This window comes from Oncorhynchus kisutch, linkage group LG8 (genome assembly GCF_002021735.2).
Source record: "Oncorhynchus kisutch isolate 150728-3 linkage group LG8, Okis_V2, whole genome shotgun sequence".
NCBI classification, from domain to species: Eukaryota; Metazoa; Chordata; class Actinopteri; order Salmoniformes; family Salmonidae; genus Oncorhynchus; species Oncorhynchus kisutch.
In genome coordinates this window covers 66,909,376-66,930,633 of record NC_034181.2, presented here as the reverse complement: position 1 = coordinate 66,930,633, position 21,258 = coordinate 66,909,376, and the positions used below count along the sequence as shown (strand labels likewise).

General features: G+C 43.6%; 1 protein-coding gene across 4 annotated transcripts in view; it reads left to right on the top strand.

Moving 5' to 3' along the window:
• Window positions 1–21,258, top strand: part of rnf111 (ring finger protein 111) — a 53,727-nt gene that overhangs the window by 8,838 nt on the left and 23,631 nt on the right. For all 4 annotated transcript variants that reach the window (XM_031830930.1, XM_031830929.1, XM_031830928.1 and 1 more), the window contains exons 2-3: window positions 507–1,495; window positions 20,714–20,840. In XM_031830930.1, the coding sequence (XP_031686790.1) occupies window positions 592–1,495; window positions 20,714–20,840 (1,031 nt within the window). In that variant the 5' untranslated portion in view covers window positions 507–591. The remainder of the gene's footprint in view (window positions 1–506; window positions 1,496–20,713; window positions 20,841–21,258) is intronic.

Sequence of the window (21,258 nt, the reverse complement as noted above, 5' to 3'; positions counted from 1 at the left end):
GTTCCTGTAATGCCATTACAAAGATGTCTCCTAATCTCCCCACGCAGCCTTTCCATGGTTTTATCACTCTACAATAGAGAATTGAACTGGAGACATTCAACTGGTCAAAGAGATGCTCCAGTGTTTGTTTCCACCTTTTCCATATTACCAGGCTGCATGACCTTACTTTGCTCATCAGTTTCCTTCATTACAGCATCAAGCCTAGCCAGCATACTGAGATTAGTCCCAGATTACCACCCAGTCTGAGTCATGCACTGCCAGGAATGGATAATAAAACAAATGCTACACAATTGACTCAGCCCAAGGCCTCAATTAATTTGCTCTCAAAAAACAAACCATGGTGCACTGTTTTTGCCTACACAACCAGATAGCGAGTGCCCCTATACTACGACCACATGTAAATATTATCATAATACATTTAGCCCATATTTCTGTTCATAAACACCATTGACAAATAATGATCGCAATTTGTTAGTGTCTAACGTTTATCTTCTCTTGTTTCACAGAACTAGGTTAGTTGCGGTGCCGCCAATGGACCTATAGGAGCTGGTGGAAGTGTAGTTGGCATTGCCTCTGCGTGGACCAGGCAGCATGAAGAGCGAGGTGCCCTCTGAGGCACAGGGTAGACAGGAGCACCTGAAGGGTACGCTGGCCAACCCAGAGCCCATGGAGACAGCCAAGAGCTTCCCTGCCAACATGGAGGTGATCGGCAAGGCAGGCAGCGAGTTTGCACAGCTGTGTGCCGAGACTAGGCACCGGCCCCTGAGCCACACAGGGGCCCGTAGAGACCCAGACAGGGGCCTGCCCGGACGCAAAAAGCGCAAGAGCCAACAGCCAGGGCCGTCGGACTGCTCCCTGAAGGAGGGTCGTGTCAGTGAGGGCTCTCTTCCCCTTCAGCGCCACCAGCCAGATCTCTTGGAGCGTCGCAGCGAGGACGAACGCAACCCAGAGTCCTCGTTCAGTGACTGTGCCTCCTCTCCCTCCTCCAGCCTGCGCTTCGGGGACTCGGACACTCTGAGCTCAGAGGAAGAGGTGGAGGCTGGAGGGACGGGAGCAGCAGGGGGACCGCAGCCAACACAGCAGGCGCCGGTCTCCACCACAGAGGGCGGGACCGGGGTGGGTCTGCGCACCATTCTGGGTCGGACTCGGGGAAGCCGCTCTCATAAGTGGGCACGGTTGGAGATGGAGCCGGTGCCGGTGCTGCTGAAGCGGCCGTGTCTGAGCGGGCGGCGGTCACTGCATAGGAAGCGGTTTGTGAAGCCTGGGCCCGGCGGCATCCAGCGGACTCAGAAGCAGAAAGAGCGCCTACTTCTCCAGAGGAAGAAGCGGGAGGTAATCGCTCGCAGGAAATACGCGCTGCTCCACAGCACCAGCAGCTCCAGTGAGGAGCTGACCAGCGAGTCATCCTCACCCTCGTCCACAGAGGCAGAGGACGAGCTGTATGTCGACGTCAGCAGCAGTAGCAGCCAGCCAAGCAGCGCAGCTGTGGCCACAGGTAAACTCACCCTCCTTATGCACTCTGGTGCGTGCTTCAGACCTTTTCTCTTGCGCACAGGCACACACATTTTGAAAACTTTTTCTGAATTACACATTACAGTCGAGAAGGATTCAAACATTTCATAGGTCATGGAAAAATGAACACTTATGGATACAGAAAACACATCCTTCTCCATGCAGCTAAGCTGCCCATGACTGCTGACAGAGGAGTACCTCGCTAGCTGCTTTGCCTTTGTTCTACGCAGGTCTGCAAGGCCACGTACTGTCAGCCTATGTACATGGCCGAAGAGCCCAAATATCAGCACTACAAAGTTTGCACTAATAGCCAAGGCTGTTTAGACGTGACACAAGGGGCTGGTATTTCAGCAACTTGTCAGTAAAGGTCTGCTCCATCTAGGAGTCAAAAGAGTAACCCACTTCCTAAATGAGCACCCCCGCCCCCACAACAACAGTAGCTGGCATTTTGTGAGAGAAAAAACACACACAATCCCCATAGAGCGGAACATCTTCCTCACTCCTCTGACACGGAGCTTGCAATGACTTATGACATGAAGCTGCTCTGACCAGGGTAAATTGTACTGGTCCTTACACTTTAATAATTTAGCAGACTCTCTTATTCAGAGTGACTTACAGGAGCAATTAGGGTTAAGTTTCTTGCTCAAGGACACTGACAGAGTTTTCACTTAGTCGACTCGGGGATTCAAACCAGCGATCTTTCGGTTACTAGCACAATGTTCTTAACTACTAGTCTACCTGCCAACCCACAAGTCAGACCAGAGTCAAAGGAGTTGCTCACTGTTAAATAGCCAGCCAGAGTTAAATCACAGATGGACTCTGTCCATAGCACCGTTCACTCGTGTCCAACTGCTCTGTTTCCCAGCTGTCTGCTTTGCAGGCCTTGATAGTATGGAGTGGGGGGGGGGGGTCATGGACTTCATGATGTTGCAGAGCCAAACATGTCATACTTTTGTCCACATTAGCCAAAGTCAAAGTCTGTGTTGCATCGCACCCCAGAAATATGTTGTCAAATGAATGTAATGCAAGCTAATTTCTGTGAATCCGCTTTGCTCAGAATTGAGACCAATTTATATTTTTAGCCACGAGAAAAGAAGGAATGCATGAATGGCTTTCAGAATGTACATTTACAGTGTGTATGTACACAGCCTATTCCTACAGTTTTATCCAGTCTCACTGTAACTGTATTGGGAGGAATATATTTGGCCTCTGTGGTGGTGTTCTCTGGAAATGGGATGTGTAGCCTAGAGGCCAAGCAACCATTACACTGGTTTTGTTCCATCTTGCTGAAAGATGTCCTACCAGGGCTATTTGAAGACACTCAGAATTGGGTTTTCTTTCACCAGGCCAGCAGCTCTTTCTCTCTCACTCTAGCCAGAACTGTGTTTTGTTTACTGTCTCCCTCTCCCCTTTATTTGGAAAGACACTTGATTTGAAAGTGAACATTAACCGAGTGCTCGTTACACTCTCAAACACATGACTCCAGTAAAATGTTATTTTATTCAGAGAAAATTATCCAAATAAAGCTCTCGTACATTACTCCTCTGATCGTGGAAGAGACCATTTTAATCCCTGAGCCAGGTTTGGTTTGTGTCGGACCTTGCCTGCTCTGTGTGCTCAATAGCAATGAGAAAAGCTGCCCATATATTGATGGATGAATTAGCTCACAGTCAGAGCTAGGCTATTTTATGAACAAAGCACAAATCACAGGACTAGGATGGGTGTGGGTGTATCAAATCAAATTTTATTGGTCACATACACATGGTTAGCAGATGTTAATGCGAGTGTTAGCGAAATGCTTGTGCTTCTATTTCTGACAGTGCAGTAATAGTAATATCTTGTGAAATTGTTTGATTACTTACAACTACCTAATACACACATGTAAAGGGATGGAAAAGAATATGTACATAAATATATGGGGCGGAAGGTAGCCTCGTGGTTAAAGCGTTAGACTAGTAACCGAAAGGTTGCAAGATCGAATCCCCGAGCTGACAAGGTTAAACTCTGTCTTTCTACCCCTGAATAAGACAGTTAGCCCACTGTTCCTAGACCATCATTGAAAATATGAATGTGTTCTTAACTGACTTGCCTAGTTAAATAAAGGTAAAAAAAATAAAATATATATATATATATATATATATGTGTGTGTGTGTGTGTGTGTATATATATATATTTTTTTGCCTATGCCACCCAACCATCGCTCATCTATATCTCATATATATATATATATATATATATCTATATCTCATATATATATATATATCTCACACACATATATATATATGCAAGACATGGTAGAAAATACAGTTGAAGTCGTAGGTTTACGTACATCCTAGCCAAATACATTTAAACTCTGTTTTTCACAATTCCTGACATTTAATCCAAGTAAAAATTCTCTGTCTTAGGTCAGTTGGATCACCACTTTATTTTAAGAATGTGAAATGTCAAAATAATAGCAGAGAGAATGATTTATTTCAGCTTTAATTTCTTTCATCACATTCCCAGTGGGTCAGAAGTTTACATACACTCAATTAGTATTTGTTAGCATAGCCTTTAAGTTGTTTAACTTGGGTCAAACATTTCGGGTAGTCTTCAACAAGCTTCCCACAATAAGTTAGGTAAATGTTGGCCCATTCCTCCTGACAGAGCTCATATAACTGAGTCAGGTTTGTAGGCCTCCTTGCTCACACACGCTTTTTCAGTTCTGCTGACAAATTGTCTATGGGATTGAGGTTAGGGTTTTGTGATGGCCACTCCAATACCTTGACTTTGTTGTCCTTAAGCCATTTTGACACAAAGTGTGCTTGGGGTCATTGCCCATTTGGAAGATCCATTTGCGACCAAGCTTTAACTTCTTGACTGATGTCTTGAGATGTTGCTTCAATATATCCATATAATTTCCCTTCCTCATGAGGCCATATATTTTGTGAAGTTTGAAGTGCACCAGTCCATCCTGCAGCAAAGCACCCCTACAACATGATGCTGCCACCCCCGTGCTTCACAATTGGGATGGTGTTCCTCGGCTTGCAAGCCTCCCCCTTTTTCCTCCAAACATAATGATGGTCATTATGACCAAACAGTTCTATTTTTGTTTCATCAGACCAGAGGACAAAAAGTACTATCTTTGTCCCCATGTGCAGTTGCAAACCGTAGTCTGGCTTTTTTATGGCTGTTTTGAAGCAGTGGTTTCTTCCTTGCTGAGTGGCCTTTCAGGTTATCTGGATTTATAGGACTTGTTTTACTGTGGATATAGATCATTTATATAAATACCAGCATCTTCACAAAGTCCTTGCTGTTGTTCTGGGCTTGATTTGCACTTTTTGCATCAAAGTACGTTCATCTCTGGTTCATCCTTGGGAAATTGCTCCCAAGGATGAACCAGACTTGTGGAGGTCTCCAATTTTTTTTCTGAGGTCTTGGCTGATTTCTTTTGATTTTCCCATGATGTCAAACAAAGAGGCGCTGAGTTTGAAGGTAGGCCTTGAAATACATCCACAGGTACACCTCCTATTGACTCAAATGGGGCGGCAGGGTAGCCTAGTGGTTAGAGCGTTGGACTAGTAACCGGAAGGTTGCAAGTTCAAATCCCTGAGCTGACAAGGTACAAATCTGTCATTCTGCCCCTGAACAGGCAGTTAACCCACTGTTCCTAGGCCGTCATTGAAAATAAGAATTTGTTCTTAACTGACTTGCCTAGTAAAATTTTGTATAAAAATGTATGTCAATTAGCCTATCAAATGTATGTCAATTAGCCTTCTAAAGCCATGACATCCTTTTCTGGACTTTTCCAAGCTGTTTAAAGGCACAACTTAGTGTATGTGAACTTCTGACCCACTGGAATAATGATGCAGTGAAATAATCTCTGTAAACAATTGTTGGAAAAATTACTTCTGTCATGCACAAAATAGATGTCCTAACCGACTTGCCAAAACTATAGTTTGTTAAAAATACATTTGTGGAGTGGTTGAAAAAAAGTGTTTTAATGTCTCCAACCTAAGTGTATATAAACTTCTGACTTCACCTGTACATATGAGATGAGTATTGCAAGATATGTAAACTTTATTAAAGTGGCATTATTTAGATTGACATTTTATAAAGTGACTAGTGATCCATTTATTAACTTCTTGCGTCGAGCCATCCCGGATCCGGGATCGTGAATACAGCCTCAAGCTCATTACCATAACGCAACGTTAACTATTCATGAAAATCGCAAATGTAATGAAATTAATATGCTAGCTCTCAAGCTTAGCTTTTTGTTAACAACACTGTCATCTTAGATTTTCAAAATATGCTTCTCAACCATAGCAAAACAAGCATTTGTGTAACAGCTAGCGCACCTAGCGTAGCATTTAGCGTTAACATTAGCAGGCAACATTTTCACAAAAACCAGAAAATCATTCAAATAAAATCATTACCTTTGAAGAACTTCAGATGTTTTCAATGAGGAGACTCTCAGTTAGATAGCAAATGCTCAGTTTTTCCTGAAAGATTATTTGTTTAGGAGAAAATGCTCCGTTTGATGCGTCACGTTTGGCTACCAAAAAAAAACGAAAATTCAGTCTTCAAAACGCAGAACTTTTTTCCAAATTAACTCCATAATATCGACTGAAACATGGTAAACGTTGTTTAGAATCAATCCTCAAGGTGTTTTTCACATATCTCTTCATGATATATCGTTCGTTGAAAGCCTCCTCTCCTCTCAATCACTGCATGACTGCGTGCAGCTTGTAGATTACGCACCAATTTAGACAAAGGACACCGGGCAGACCCCTGGTAAATGTAGTCTCTTATGGCCAATCTTCCAATGATATGCCTACAAATACGTCACAATGCTGCAGACACCTTGGAGAAACGATAGGAAGGTCAGGCTCATTCCCGGCGCATTCACAGCCATATAAGGAGACAATGGAAAACAGAGCTTCAAAAATTCTGCCCATTTCCTGGTTGAAGTTTCATCTTGGTTTCGCCTGTAGCATGAGTTCTGTGGCACTCACAGATAATATCTTTGCAGTTTTGGAAACCTTAGAGTGTTTTCTTTCCAAAGCTGCCAATTATATGCATAGTCGAGCATCTTTTCGTGACAAAATATTGCGCTTAAAACGGGCACGTTTTTTTATCCATAAATTAAAAGAGCGCCCCCTATATCCAAGAAGTTAAAGTGGCTAATGATTTGAGTCTGTATGTTGGCAGCAGCCTCTGTGTTAGTGATGGCTGTTTAACTTCTCTAGGGTAGGGGGCAACATTGGGAATTTTGGATGAAAAGCGTGCCCAAATTAAACTGCCTTCTACTCAGCCATAAAGGCTAGAATATGCATATAATTAGGATAGAAAACACTCAGAAGTTTCTAAAACTGTTTGAATGATGTCTATTAGTATAACAGAACTCATATTGCAGGCAAAAACCTGAGAAAAAATCCAACCAGGAAGTGGAAAATCTGAGGTTTGTAGGTTTTCAACTCATTGCCTATCGAAGATAGAGTGGGATATTGGTCATATTGCACTTCCTAAGGCTTCCACTAGATGTCAACCATCTTTAGAACCTTGTTTGATGCTTCTACTGTAAAGTGGGGGCGAATGAGAGGGGAATGAGTCAGAGGTCTGCCAGAGTGCCACGAGCTCAGTCTCACACGTTCACGTGATAGTTAGCTCTGTTCCATTGCAATTCTACAGACAAAGGATTTCTCCGGTTGGAACATTATTGAAGGTTTATGTTAAAAACATCCTAAAGATTGATTCTATACATCATTTGTCATGTTTCTACGGACTGTAACGGAACTTTTTGACTTTTCATCTGCTCCCAGTGATCGCGCGTCGTGTGTTTGGATTGTGTACTGAACGCGTTAACAAAAGGAGGTATTTGGACATAAAGGATGGACATTTTCGAAAAAAAAACTAATATTTATTGTGGAACTGAGTTCCCGGGAGTGCATTCTGATGAAGATCATCAAAGGTAAGTGCATATTTATAATGCTATTTCTGACTTCTGTTGACTCCACAACATGGAGGATATCTGTTTGGGTAGTTTGGGCTCTGAGCGCAGATTATGCTTTTTCCGTCAAGTTTTTAAAAAATCTGACACAGCGGTTGCATTAAGGAGAAGTGCATGTAAAACAGTTGTATCTTTTAGCAATGTGTATTATGAGTATTCCGGTAAATTGATGTGGCGCTCTGCAAAATCAAAGGATGTTTTGGAACTTCTGAACGTAAGGCGCCAATGTAAACTCAGATTTTTTTATATAAATATGAACTTTATCGAACAAAACATACATGTATTGTATAACATGAAGTCCTATGAGTGTCATCTGATGAAGATCATCAAAGATGCATTTATTCTATATTTCTGCTTTTTGTGACTACTCTCTTTGGCTAGAAAAATGGCTGTGTTTTTCTGTGACTTGGCTCTGACCTAACATAATAGTTTGGTTTGCTTTCGTCGTAAAGCCTTTTTGAAATCGGACACTGGCTGGATTTACAACAAGTGTATCTTTAAAATGGTGTAAAATTATTGGATTTCTGTTGTTTTGAATTTGTCGTCCTGCAGTTTCACTGGCTGTTGACGAGGTGGGACGCTACCGTACCCTAGAGAGGTTAACAGCCTGATGACCTTGAGCTAGAAGCTGTTTTTCAGTCTCTCGGTCCCAGCTTTGATGCACCTGTACTGACCTCGTCTTCTGGATGGTAGTGGGGTGAACAAGCAGTGGCTCGGGTGGTTGTTGTCCATGACAATCTTTTTGGCTTTCCTGTGACATCGGGTGCTGTATGTGTCCTGGAGGGCAGATAGTTTTCCCCCGGTGATGCATTGTGCAGACCGCACCACCCTCTGGAGAGCCTAGCGGTTGTGGGTGGTGCAGTTGCTGTACCAGGCTGTGATGCAGCCTGATAGGATTCTCTCGATTGTGCATCTGTAAAAGTTTGTCAGAGTTTTGGGTGACAAGCCACATTTCTTCAGCCTCGTGAGGTTGAAGAGGCACTGTTGCGCCTTCTTCACCACACTGTCTGTCTGGGTGGACCATTTCAGTTTGTCCGTGAAATGTGTACGCGGAGGAACTGAACTTTCTAGCTTCTCCACTACTGTCCCGTCGATGTGGATAGGGGGGCTCCCTGTGCTGTTTCCTGAAGTCCACAATCTTCTCCTTTGTTTTGTTGACTTTGAGTGAGAGGTAGTTGTCCTGACACCACACTCTGAGTGCCCTCACCTCCTCCCTGTAGGCTGTCTCATAAATCAATCAATCAAAGGTATTTATAAAGCCCTTCTTACATCAGCTGATATCTCAAAGTGCTGTACAGAAACCCAGCCTAAAACCCCAAACAGCAAGTAATGCAGGTGTAGAAGCACGGTGGCTAGGAAAAACTCCCTAGAAAGGCCAAAACCTAGGAAGAAACCTAGAGAGGAACCAGACTATGAGGGGTGGCCAGTCCTCTTCTGGCTGTGCCGGGTGGAGATTATTACAGAACATGGCCAAGATGTTCAAATGTTCATAGATGACTAGCAGGTTCAAATAATAATAATCACAATGGTTGTCGAGGGTGCAACAGGTCAGCACCACAGGAGTAAATGTCAGTTGGCTTTTCATAGCCGATCATTCAGAGTATCTCTACCGCTCCTGCTGTTTCTCTAGAGTTGAATACATTAGGTCTAGAACAGGTAGCACGTCCGGTGAACAGGTCAGTGTTCCATAGACGCAGGCAGAACAGTTGAAACTATATAACCCCACCCACTTTGCCAAAGCACAGCCCCCCCACCACTAGAGGGATATCTTCAACCACCAACTTACCATCCTGAGACAAGGCCAAGTATAGCCCACAAAGAATTCCGACACGGCACAAACCAAGGGGGGACGCCAACAAGCCCACTACTGTTGTGCGTCTGCAAACTTTATGATTTAGTTGGAGGCGTGCTTGGCTGCGCAGTCATGGATGAACAGGGAATACAGGAGGGGGCTGAGCGTGCACCCTTGTGGGGCCCCAGTGTTGAGGGTCAGCGAAGCGGAGATGATGTTTCCTACCTTCACCATCTGGGGGCGGCCCGTCAGGAAGTCCTGGACCCAATTGCACAGGGCGGGGTTGAGACCCAGGGCCTCAAGCTTAATGATGAGTTTGGAGGGTATTATGGTGTTGAATGCTGAGCTGTAGTCAATGAACAGCTTTCTTACGTAGGTATTCCTCTTGTCCAGATGGGATAGGGCAGTGTGATGGCAATTGCATCATCTGTGGACCTATTGGGGCTGTATGCAAATTGAAGTGTGCCTAGGGTGGCAGGTAAGGTGGAGGTGATATGATCCTTGACTAGCCTCTCAAAGCACTTCATGATGACAAGTGAGTGCTACAGGTGGTGATAGTCATTTAAAAACTGCATAGTTTTCTAAGGACTCGAAGCGAGGCGACCATCTCTGTGGATGTATCTGTGGGTATTGAAGACTCAGTTTAATTATTTTGTTTTAATCTTCAGTGTTTAAGCTCTGCATCTTTGTAGGTGCCAGGGGTAGATGCAGTGAGAAGTCCAGCATTTCCATTCTTTTGACATAGCTCTTGTGTAGTGGAATACACACAATGAAGTTAAGCCCAAGGGTTTGCTGGAATATGAACCCTGAGCATGGCCACGCCTGTAAGGAATTTTATACATTTACATAGGCTGAAAATGCCTGAAACAAAGAGGGCTATGTTTAAGAGACATTTCATTTTTTTTCCTCTCATATTCATACGCCTCTTTAGGAACCTTTTGAGGCCAGCTCTTCTGCAGTTACCATGAATATAAATGCTTTGATGGAGCTCTAATGTATGTGTTTCACTTTGAGACATCCAAATGAGGGCATGCGTCGTTCGCTATAAAAGGCGCTATAGAATGGCCCGGTGCTGAACACACACATTTCAATTTCGACTATATATGCACATTTGAATTTCCTGTTGAGTAGCAATAGCATCTTCCCTCCCACATATCTCAGTCTTGCGCACGGTCATTATTATGAAGCACATTCTCTTTGTTCTACTGAGGTCACTCACTGGCTCCTCTCTCTCACACCCCTGAGTCACCCTGATCTGTGAATATGTGTGAAAAATAGACTTTGCACGCAAGGTGGGTAGGTACTGCTGATGGGGGGAGCTAACCGACCTCACACCAAAAGGGCATCTGCTACCAGGAGTGCCAAACCTGGCAGCGCAGAAACCTGGCCTCTTCCTCGGTCTGAGCTGCAGGTGTCTGGGTTTATGCACCCTGCTTGTCCTCCCACAACACACCACAGTAAAGCAGGGTAGAGCAGCACAAAACGCCTGACAACCACCTGCTGTTTCCCGAGCTGCACCGCTACAACACAAGCCAAAGAACACCATTTTTCAAGGAACTCTTAATTTTCCATTCCTGCCTGACCCTTTTTCACCTCTCTCAGTTTAATGTCTTCATGTAGCTAAGCTGTAATAGTGTTTCCACTCAGTGGCCCTGGGGAAGAATCGAGGGGGTCATGGGGCAAGGCTGCCTCTCTCTGTGTCTTTTGCTATGGGAAGTAGGTGGGTGGAGAGGACTGACTCAAGTACTGAGCTCTAATCCCCACTGTAGCCTGCTAACAACAAGGGCTCTGAGGAGAAACTATGCCATCGTTCAGCAGATGAGAGGCGGGGGGGAGGCAGTCAGTAGAGATGGATCTCTATTGGCCAGAGGAGGGGATGAATGTAATGGACATAAAAAGGCCCAATCACAAAGCTGTCTATTCACAAGACTTTAAATACATGGACATGACAGGAGTGTTTTAGTACTGTAATTCCTGTATTCATGTCACAATATAGACATATGCCATGCAGTAGGGTATGAAAATCATGACAGTTCTATATATTACATTTCTATCTGCAACTGACCATACTGTGTGTTAGGCCAAGCTGCATACACCCCTGAGGTCACAATCTGCCTTCTCTCAACTGCAAAATGGAGAATGCAGACATTACACACTGAAATAGATCTCTATTCAAAGCTAGCAGCCAGGACATTTCTCTTATTTGTCCATGTCAATCGTCACATCGGCCATTGTTCACAGTTTAGATGTGAGGTCATATAGTCTTCTTATTTACATTCCCTAAACCAAGAAGTGTTTGTGTAGAGCAGTATGTTTCATGAGGGAGAGAGGTAGCTAGCTTAGGAGAGGGTGCTTAGCAGCAGCACCCAGTGGACCACTGCAATAGAACTCACTCGGGAGTGCTGATGTTCACGAGAGCAACAAGCCACTGCTCACTACACAGAAACACAGAAACAACACAGCATCTATGAGGCAACACATGGCACAGTTGAATCTAATGTTAGAAAATAATTTCAGTATAGTAATAGTACACTGGACTAGAATGAGTTTAGTTTTAATATTGTAAGATATGTCTGTAGATTAAACAGACAGTGAGTTTAAGGGCCACATTTAGAACAAGCTGTTTGGGGTGGTGTGACAAAAACAACACCCCTCTTGCCTTCCTGGTTGCGATGTGATGAAATGTTAAGTGTATTGAACACACTCCAGGCCTCTTCCTGACAGTGAGGCCAGGTCAGGCATGGCTGAAATGAGAACTGGAACGAGAGACCGTGGACAGGGGACCAATCAGAGTGCAGATGCAGAGATTGCACTGCAAATCCTGCAGACAGTGGAGAGCAGAACAGCATTTACTGACCTACATTTCACACAGGCCCAGTACACAGACTGTTAGCCTGCACACCCACACCACAATCACTATTCATTTATACTGATACTAATACTCCTATTTAGCTTTGTGTGTGTTTCTCCCCTGGTGAGGAAGAACCACCAGCAGATGCTGGTGGAGGTTGTTTATGTTGCTGCGTAACACACATGAGCTGATGTGTTGTCAACCAGCCATCTTAGCAACAGAGCCTGCTATATACAGCAACAGACATGTACAGTATAACCTCTCTGGAATTAACTGCGTACTAAAATGGCTGCAATTTTATTTACGTAAAGAGAATTTCTGGCCACTTTATATGACTACAGTCCAAGGTTCTCACGTAGCAAAGAGTCTCATTTCATCATTATCAGTTCAACAAGGTTAACATCAGGACTTACAGGTCAAATTGCTGGATGTCTCTCCCCCCAGTATACTCTTATCTTTTCGGATGCCTAGTCACTTTACCCTGCCTTCATGGACATATACTACATTACCAAAAGTATGTGGACACCTGCTCGTCGAACATCTCATTTCAAAATCATTGGTTATTAATATGGAGTTGGTCCCCTCTTTGCTGCTAGAACAGCCTCCATTCCTCTGGGAAGGCTTTCCACTAGATGTTAGAACATTGCTGTGGGGACTTGCTTCCATTCAGCCATATAAGTATTAGTGTCAGGCATTGATGTTTGGCGATTATGCATGGCTCGTAATCGGTGTTCCAATTCATCCCAAAGGTGGAAAATGGGGTCGAGGTCAGGGCTCTGTTCAGGCGAGTCAAGTTCCTCGACACCGATCTCGACAAACCATTTCTGTTTGTACCTCGCTTTGTTAGGGCCTTCCCCAAACTGCTGCCACAAAATTGGAAACACAGAATCGTCTAGAATGTCATTTTATGCCGTAGCGTTAATATTTCCCTTCACTGGAACTAAGGGGCCTAGACCAAACCGTGAAACAGCTCCAGATCATTATTCCTCCTCCACCAAACTTTACAGTTGGCATTATGCATTCAGGCAGGTAGCGTTCTCCTGGCATTCGCCAAACCCACATTTGTCTGTCGGACTGCCAGATGGTGAAGCGTGATTCATTACTCCAGAGTAGATGTCGACCAATTGTTTTTTTTGTTTTTTTACGCCTATACCGATTTATTGGAGGACCAAAAAAGCCGATACCGATTAACCGGGCCGATTTTTATTTATTTATTTGTAATAATGACAATTACAACAATACTGAATGAACACTTATTTTAACTTAATATAATACATCAATGAAAATAAATGTAGCCTCAAATAAATAATGAAACATATTCAATTTGGTTTAAATAATGCAAAAACAAAGTGTTGGAGAAGTAAAAGTGCAATATGTGCCATGTAAAAAAGCTAACGTTTGAGTTCCTTGCTCAGAACATGAGAACATATGAAAGTTGGTGGTTCCTTTTAACATTCCAAGGTAAGTGGTTTTAGGTTATAGTTAATACAGTATTTATAGGACTATTTCTCTCTATACCATTTGTATTTCATATACCTTTGACTATTGGATGTTCTTATAGGCACTATAGTATTGCCAGTGTAACAGTATAGCTTCCGTCCCTCTCCTCGCCCCCACCTGGGCTCGAACCAGGAACACATCGACAACAGCCACACTCGAAGCAGCGTTACCCATCGCTCCACAAAAGCCTTGCAGAGCAAGGGGAACAACTACTCCAGGTCTCAGAGCGAGTGACGTTTGAAACGCTATTAGCGCACACCCAGCTAACTAGCTAGCCATTTCACATTTTTACACCAGCCATTAGGTTGGTAGGCTTGAAGTCATGAACAGTGCTGTGCTTGCGAAGAGCTGCTGGCAAAACACACAAAAGTGCTGTTTGAAGGAATGCTTATGAGCCTGCTGCTGCCTACCATCGCTCAGTCAGACTGCTCTATCAAATCATAAACTTAATTATAACACACAGAAATATGAGCCATTGGTCATTAATATGGTCGAATCTGGAAACTATCATTTCGAAAACAAAACGTTTATTCTTTCAGTGAAATACAGAACCTTTCGGTATTTTATCTAACTGCTGGCATCCCGAAGTCTATATATTCTTGTTACATTGCACAACCTTCAATGTTATGTCATAATTACGAAAATTCTGGCAAATTAGTTCGCAATGAGCCAGGCTGCCTAAACTGTTGCATATACCCTGACTAGCAACTTACCTTGGCTTCTTACTGCATTCGCGTAACAGGCAGGCTCCTCGTGGAGTGCAATATGAGGCAGGTGGTTAGAGCGTTGGACTAGTTAACTGTGAGGTTGCAAGATTGAATCCCAGAGCTGACAAGGTAAAAATCTGTCATTCTGTCCCTGAACAAGGCAGTTAACCCACCGTTCCTAGGCCGTCATTGTAAATATGAATGTGTTCTTAACAGACTTGCCTAGTTAAATAAAGGTGGGGGAAAAACGGTCAAATAGGTGTCCAAAAATATCGGCCCTAATTAATCTGCCATTCCGATGAATCCGTCAACCTCTACTCCAGAGATCGCGTTTCCGCTGCTCCAGAGTCCAATGGTGGTGAGCGTTACACCACTCCAGCCGATGCTTGGCATTGCTCATGGTGATCTTAGTCTAGTGTGAGGCTGTTCGGCCATGGAAACCCAATTCGTGAAGCTCAAGACTAACAGTTCTTGTGCTGATGTTGCTTCCAGAGGCAGTTTGGAACTCCGTAGTGAGTGTTGCAACCAAGGACAGACTATTTTTGTATGCGCTTCGCCACTTGGCTATCTTGTTCTGTGGCTTGTGTGGCCTACCACTTCGCGACTGAGCCATTGCTGCGCATAAACATTTACACAATAACAGCACTTACAGTTGACCGGGGCAGTTTGGGAAGCAGGGCAGATATTTGACGAGCTGACTTGTTTGGGAAGGTGGCATCCTATGACTGTGCCATGTTGAAAGTCACTAAGCTTTTGGCTCCCGAGTGGCGCAGCAGTCTAAGACACTGCATCTTAGTGCTAGAGTCGTCACTGCAGACCCTGGTTCGATTCCAGGCTGTATCACAACCGGCCGTGATTGGGAGTCCCACAGGGCGGTGCACAATTGGCCTAGCGTCGTTAGGGTTTGGCCGGGGTAAGCCGTCATTGTAAATAAGAATTTGTTCTTAACTGACTTGCCTAGTTAAATAAATAAAGGTTAAATAAATTAAATTAAAAGATTGCATGGATGTATGCTCGATTTTACACAACTGTTAGCAACCAGTGTGGCTGAAATAGCAGAATCCACTAATTTGAAGGGGTGTCCACATACTTTTGTGTGTATATATAGTTTATCTGGTACTCCCTGTATATAGCTCCACATTGATATGGTACTCCCTGTATATAGCTCCACATTGATCTGATACTCCCTGTATATAGCTCCACATTGATATGGTACTGGTACTCCCTGTATATAGCTCCACATGGTACTGGTACTCCCTGTATATAGCTCCACATTGATCTGGTACTCCCTGTATATAGCTCCACATTGATCTGGTACTCCCTGTATATAGCTCCACATTGATCTGGTACTCCCTGTATATAGCTCCACATTGATCTGGTACTCCCTGTATATAGCTCTACATTGATCTGGTACTCCCTGTATATAGCTCCACATTGATATGGTACTGGTACTCCCTGTATATAGCTCCACATTGATCTGGTACTCCCTGTATATAGCTCCACATTGATCTGGTACTCCCTGTATATAGCTCCACATTGATCTGGTACTCCCTGTATATAGCTCCACATTGATATGGTACTGGTACTCCCTGTATATAGCTCCACATTGATATGGTACTGGTACTCCCTGTATATAGCTCCACATTGATATGGTACTGGTACTCCCTGTATATAGCTCCACATTGATCTGGTACTCCTTGTATATAGCTCCACATTGATATGGTACTGGTACTCCCTGTATATAGCTCCACATTGATCTGGTACTCCCTGTATATAGCTCCACATTGATCTGGTACTCCCTGTATATACAGTGGGGCAAAAAAGTATTTAGTCAGCCACCAATTGTGCAAATTCTCCCACTTAAAAAGATGAGAGAGGCCTGTAATTTTCATCATAGGTACACTTCAACTATGACGAAGAAAAAAAATCCAGAAAATCACATTGTAGGATTTTTAATTAATTTATTTGCAAATTATGGTGGAAAATAAGTATTTGGTCAATAATAAAAGTTTATCTCAATACTTTGTCATTGCCAACAAAGGGTATAACAGAGGTCAAACGTTTTCTGTAAGTCTTCACAAGGTTTTCACACACTGTTGCTGGTATTTTGGCCCATTCCTCCATGCAGATCTTCTCTAGAGCAGTGATGTTTTGGGGCTGTTGCTGGGCAACACGGACTTTCAACTCCCTCCAAAGATTTTCTATGGGGTTGAGATCTGGAGATTGGCTAGGCCACTCCAGGACCTTGAAATGCTTCTTACGAAGCCATTCCTTCGTTGCCCGGGCGGTGTGTTTGGGATCATTGTCATGCTGAAAGACCCAGCCACGTTTCATCTTCAATGCCCTTGCTGATGGAAGGAGGTTTTCACTCAATCTCACGATACATGGCCCCATTCATTCATTCCTTTACACGGATCAGTTGTCCTGGTCCCTTTGCAGAAAAACAGCCCCAAAGCATGATGTTTCCACCCCATGCTTCACAGTAGGTATGGTGTTCTTCTGGATGCAACTCAGCATTCTTTGTCCTCCAAACACGACGAGTTGAGTTTTTACCAAAAAGTTATATTTTGGTTTCATATGACATTCTCCCAATCTTCTTCTGGATCATCCAAATGCTCTCTAGCAAACTTCAGACGGGCCTGGACATGTACTAGCTTAAGCAGGGGGACACGTCTGGCACTGCAGGATTTGAATCACTGGCGGCGTAGGTTGTTACTGATGGTAGGCTTTGTGACTTTGGTCCCAGCTCTCTGCAGGTCATTCACTAGGTCCCCCCGTGTGGTTCTGGGATTTTTGCTCACCGTTCTTCTGATCATTTTGACCCCACGGGGTGAGATCTTGCGTGGAGCCCCAGATCGAGGGAGATGATCAGTGTTCTTGTATGTCTTCCATTTCCTAATAATTGTTCCCACAGTTGATTTCTTCAAACCAAGTTGCTTACCTATTGCAGATTCAGTCTTCCCAGCCTGGTGCAGGTCTACAATTTTGTTTCTGGTGTCTTTTGACAGCTCTTTGGTCTTGGCCATCATGGAGTTTGGAGTGTGACTGTTTGAGGTTGTGGACAGGTGTCTTTTATACTGATAACACGTTCAAACAGGTGCCATTAATACAGGTAACGAGTGGAGGACCGAGTAGCCTCTTAAAGAAGTTGTTACAGGTCTGTGAGAGCCAGAAATCTTTTGTTTGTAGGTGACCAAATACTTATTTTCCACCGTAATTTGCAAATAAATTCATTAAAAGTCCTACAATGTGATTTTCTGGATTTTTTTCCCTCATTTTGTCTGTCATAGTTGAAGTGTACCTATGAAGAAAATTACAGGCCTCTCTCATCTTTTTAAGTGGGAGAACTTGCACAATTGGTGGCTGACTAGATACTTTTTTGCCCCACTGTAGCTCCACATTGATCTGGTACTGGTACTCCCTGTATATAGCTCCACATTGATCTGATACTCCCTGTATATAGCTCCACATTGATATGGTACTGGTACTCCCTGTATATAGCTCCACATGGTACTGGTACTCCCTGTATATAGCTCCACATTGATCTGGTACTCCCTGTATATAGCTCCACATTGATCTGGTACTCCCTGTATATAGCTCCACATTGATCTGGTACTCCCTGTATATAGCTCCACATTGATCTGGTACTCCCTGTATATAGCTCTACATTGATCTGGTACTCCCTGTATATAGCTCCACATTGATCTGGTACTCCCTGTATATAGCTCCACATTGATCTGGTACTCCCTGTATATAGCTCCACATTGATCTGGTACTCCCTGTATATAGCTCCACATTGATATGGTACTGGTACTCCCTGTATATAGCTCCACATTGATATGGTACTGGTACTCCCTGTATATAGCTCCACATTGATATGGTACTGGTACTCCCTGTATATAGCTCCACATTGATCTGGTACTCCTTGTATATAGCTCCACATTGATATGGTACTGGTACTCCCTGTATATAGCTCCACATTGATCTGGTACTCCCTGTATATAGCTCCACATTGATCTGGTACTCCCTGTATATACAGTGGGGCAAAAAAGTATTTAGTCAGCCACCAATTGTGCAAATTCTCCCACTTAAAAAGATGAGAGAGGCCTGTAATTTTCATCATAGGTACACTTCAACTATGACGAAGAAAGAAAATCCAGAAAATCACATTGTAGGATTTTTAATTAATTTATTTGCAAATTATGGTGGAAAATAAGTATTTGGTCAATAATAAAAGTTTATCTCAATACTTTGTCATTGCCAACAAAGGGTATAACAGAGGTCAAACGTTTTCTGTAAGTCTTCACAAGGTTTTCACACACTGTTGCTGGTATTTTGGCCCATTCCTCCATGCAGATCTTCTCTAGAGCAGTGATGTTTTGGGGCTGTTGCTGGGCAACACGGACTTTCAACTCCCTCCAAAGATTTTCTATGGGGTTGAGATCTGGAGATTGGCTAGGCCACTCCAGGACCTTGAAATGCTTCTTACGAAGCCATTCCTTCGTTGCCCGGGCGGTGTGTTTGGGATCATTGTCATGCTGAAAGACCCAGCCACGTTTCATCTTCAATGCCCTTGCTGATGGAAGGAGGTTTTCACTCAATCTCACGATACATGGCCCCATTCATTCATTCCTTTACACGGATCAGTTGTCCTGGTCCCTTTGCAGAAAAACAGCCCCAAAGCATGATGTTTCCACCCCATGCTTCACAGTAGGTATGGTGTTCTTCTGGATGCAACTCAGCATTCTTTGTCCTCCAAACACGACGAGTTGAGTTTTTACCAAAAAGTTATATTTTGGTTTCATATGACATTCTCCCAATCTTCTTCTGGATCATCCAAATGCTCTCTAGCAAACTTCAGACGGGCCTGGACATGTACTAGCTTAAGCAGGGGGACACGTCTGGCACTGCAGGATTTGAATCACTGGCGGCGTAGGTTGTTACTGATGGTAGGCTTTGTGACTTTGGTCCCAGCTCTCTGCAGGTCATTCACTAGGTCCCCCCGTGTGGTTCTGGGATTTTTGCTCACCGTTCTTCTGATCATTTTGACCCCACGGGGTGAGATCTTGCGTGGAGCCCCAGATCGAGGGAGATGATCAGTGTTCTTGTATGTCTTCCATTTCCTAATAATTGTTCCCACAGTTGATTTCTTCAAACCAAGTTGCTTACCTATTGCAGATTCAGTCTTCCCAGCCTGGTGCAGGTCTACAATTTTGTTTCTGGTGTCTTTTGACAGCTCTTTGGTCTTGGCCATCATGGAGTTTGGAGTGTGACTGTTTGAGGTTGTGGACAGGTGTCTTTTATACTGATAACACGTTCAAACAGGTGCCATTAATACAGGTAACGAGTGGAGGACCGAGTAGCCTCTTAAAGAAGTTGTTACAGGTCTGTGAGAGCCAGAAATCTTTTGTTTGTAGGTGACCAAATACTTATTTTCCACCGTAATTTGCAAATAAATTCATTAAAAGTCCTACAATGTGATTTTCTGGATTTTTTTCCCTCATTTTGTCTGTCATAGTTGAAGTGTACCTATGAAGAAAATTACAGGCCTCTCTCATCTTTTTAAGTGGGAGAACTTGCACAATTGGTGGCTGACTAGATACTTTTTTGCCCCACTGTAGCTCCACATTGATCTGGTACTGGTACTCCCTGTATATAGCTCCACATTGATCTGATACTCCCTGTATATAGCTCCACATTGATATGGTACTGGTACTCCCTGTATATAGCTCCACATGGTACTGGTACTCCCTGTATATAGCTCCACATTGATCTGGTACTCCCTGTATATAGCTCCACATTGATCTGGTACTCCCTGTATATAGCTCCACATTGATCTGGTACTCCCTGTACATAGCTCCACATTGATCTGGTACTGGTACTCCCTGTACATAGCTCCATTCTTGTGTATTTTATTTTATTCCTCTTGTGTTAAAAAAACAAACAGTTTTTTTACTCTGCATAAATTGGAAAGGTTCGTAAGCAAGCATTTCACAATATAGTCTATACCAGTTGTATTCATTTAACAACCCTACCTGCATGTACATAATTATCTCAATTACCTCGACACCGGTGCCCTCGCGCATTGACACATTTACTCTGTACTGGTACCCCCTGTATATAGCCCCGCTATTGTTGTTCACTGCTGTTCTTTAATGATTTGTTTTTCTTATCTCTTACCTTTTTCTTAATTTTTCTTTTTTATTTATTTTCTTAACTGCACGTATGGTTAAGGGCTTGTAGTAAGCATTTCACTGTAAGGTCTACACATGTTGTATCCGGCGCATTTGACAAATAAATCAAATTTGATTTGATTCGGCGCATGTGATGAATAACTTTGATTTGACTGTGTTGTGTTCCAGGTTCTCTGGATGAAGACGTGGTGGTGATCGAGGCGACCCCTGCACCCCCTGTCCCAGCCAGCGAGGAGATCAACGTCACCTCCACCGACAGCGAGGTGGAGATAGTCAACGTGGGAGATGGCTTCAGGTGAGCACCTTTCCCTGTCTCCTCTCTGAGGAGATCAACGCTGTACAGAGCTAATGTACCACAGTGTAAAATCGAATGAAGTGACATGGTAGGGTACTTTGGCTGTGAAATTCTCTCTTTCGGGAGAAAAAACATCCATCTCAATATTTCCCCCCATCTTTAAGCTGTGAAAGCAATCTAAATGGCACCGGCCTTCATTTGTGTCCTGAGACAGCCTGGCCCTGCAGTACTGACAGTACTTTATCCTTGTGGCTCTGTCAATATAATCACAGTCAACTGTGGTGTGTCTAATAGAGGCTCGCTGGGCACTGGTTTCTTATCAAGTGTCATAACATTTACTGAGACTGTCACATTGTGCTGGGGTAGTGTTTTTCCAGGATACCTCAGAAATGCAGTGTAGGCCCTTGGGAGTGCTATT